This window comes from Anopheles aquasalis, chromosome 2, assembly GCF_943734665.1.
Source record: "Anopheles aquasalis chromosome 2, idAnoAquaMG_Q_19, whole genome shotgun sequence".
Lineage (NCBI taxonomy): Eukaryota > Metazoa > Arthropoda > Insecta > Diptera > Culicidae > Anopheles > Anopheles aquasalis.
This window is the reverse complement of record NC_064877.1, coordinates 56,850,046-56,852,124: the sequence shown is the minus strand read 5'-3', so window position 1 is coordinate 56,852,124 and position 2,079 is coordinate 56,850,046. Positions and strand designations below refer to the sequence as shown.

Sequence of the window (2,079 nt, the reverse complement as noted above, 5' to 3'; positions counted from 1 at the left end):
CAGTTACCGGTTGATATCGAATCAAGTAGTTAATGAGTCTCGCTTCATTGGCTTTTAAACGAGAAAATTGGCCTCATTGCGTGGTTGTGCGTGTTTGTGTGTGCGCGCGCTTGTACGTGTGAACGTTCCGCCAAGGATCTGTCGGACACTTCGTCGGACACTTATCGATCACTGCATTACGCTGCATTCGTTTGATGTGGATACCGCCACCAGTGTGAACCTGTTTACTGGTGACAAAGTGGATGCCCTCACGAACCGAAAATCAATCGGTTTCGATCGGTGCTACAGGTGTGCAAGAAGCGTCAAGGTGTGGTGCCGGTGCCGGTGCCGGTGGAATCTGTTAATTGGTAATCGACGATATCCTGGTAGTGAGTGAACGGTCTGGCGCCTAGCCACAAGTAACAAGGGGACAAGCAAAGAAGTAGTTGCCAAAATGAGTTCGGCGTACGTTATGCAGCAGCACCACCAGCATCACTATAACAACCATTCGTCGATGTACAGCGTCGGAGGGAGCGCTATGATAGGGCATGGAAATGTCGCGAACCTGGAACCAACTGCCTATAACGGCTACCATGGCAACGCATCGAATGGCGCCGGTATGGGCGGTACCGGTGGCCTTTGCTATGGCTATGGAACCGACACAGGATCCTCGGAAGGTTACCATAGCCCTGGACCGGTGTCAAGCCCTGAATCCTACTACAACCAGACATCCCCGGCCGAGTATAGCCCGGAGCGGAGTCCATACACTAACTACGGTTACTGCAACTCAGGGAGCACCTCATTAACTCGCACGACAACCACCAGCACCAGCAATGGATGCTACGATCCCTACTACAACTACACAACGAACTGCTTCAAAACGGCCTCACCGACGGTACCCCGGTATTCCGGTATGACGAACAACAGCAGTACGATCAGTAATGAGCATCCTCTTCCGACTGACTACGTCAAGTCAGAGAACTCCCCTGAACTGGATCAACCGAAAGGATCTTCATATTGTTCGTCCTCATCACATATGTCCTCACCTCTGATATCGCGGACAGTCACGGATACTGCAGCGAATTGTCAGCCAGCGCTTCAGTCTCACCAGCATCACGGCCCTTACTACAATCCGTACGCGAAACCAACGGTGATCCGGGATCACAGCAGCCCAGTGCACAGCTCCGGAAGTTCACTTTCGCCAACACCGTCACAGTCCAGCGATCATTCCATTGTCACCGTGCAGCCGGAAGTGGTGAAGAAGCGGCGGCTCGCAGCGAATGCCCGCGAGCGCCGCCGTATGAACAGTCTCAATGATGCGTTCGATCGATTGCGGGATGTGGTACCTTCGCTCGGTAACGACCGGAAACTGTCCAAGTTCGAGACGCTTCAGATGGCGCAGACGTACATAGCGGCCCTCAACGAGCTTCTGTCGAGAGAGTGATGGCTTAGGACCTACCTATTTCACTGTAAGGACAATTGAAATCCAAAAAAAAGTTCGGAACTTATTTCGCTTTCTGGATATTTGTAAATGAATCACACTCTCAGATTTGACCAATGATTGAAGTGAGCAAAGAAAGGGAGAGAGAGCTAACATACCAAGAGTAAAGTTTAAGTTTATTATGTTAAGTGGATCACTCCATGGTCCAGCGGCAAAACACGGCTGGCACGTGGGAAAAGGCGTGAGAAACACATCCTCAGCACACTCTGCAGCTAGGACTAGACACTGATAGTAGGTTACTTTAGGGTGTAGAGAAATCGACGATCGAAACACAATCGCAGATGAGTGCCGGGTACATGCTCCGGATGGCCTTGTCTAAAAAGACGTACCCCGGGCCCGGTTATCAAGACCTCACGTTTGTACAGTGCAACAGAGAAGCAAGACTAGATGGAGATAGAGGATGCGTATGTTTAAGATATTAATTTGTGACTCGCGTAGCGGTAGTAGTAGGTCAGTCTCGTCAGTCTACTGACTCCCATAGGTCGCCCTATAAACGGTTGTAGCTTATCTTAGGAACGGACTCGAATGAAAACGAAGAAGAAGACGAAGAAATTGTACAGACCCGATCAGCCCTCTCCGCCGTCCACTGGTCAGTGAAA

General features: G+C 50.6%; 1 protein-coding gene across 1 annotated transcript; it reads left to right on the top strand.

Annotated features, from left to right (window-relative positions):
- The first annotated feature begins 433 nt into the window (after nucleotides 1-433).
- Nucleotides 434-1,423, top strand: LOC126571759 (basic helix-loop-helix transcription factor amos-like). The gene has a single exon (XM_050230550.1). It carries the CDS (start codon nucleotides 434-436, stop codon nucleotides 1,421-1,423), a length of 990 nt encoding a protein of 329 aa, XP_050086507.1.
- The last annotated feature ends 656 nt before the right edge of the window (nucleotides 1,424-2,079 follow it).

Excerpts from the sequence above, each read along its gene's own strand:
- LOC126571759 (XM_050230550.1), top strand. The coding sequence starts at position 434 with ATGAGTTCGGCGTACGTTATGCAGCAGCACCACCAGCATCACTATAAC.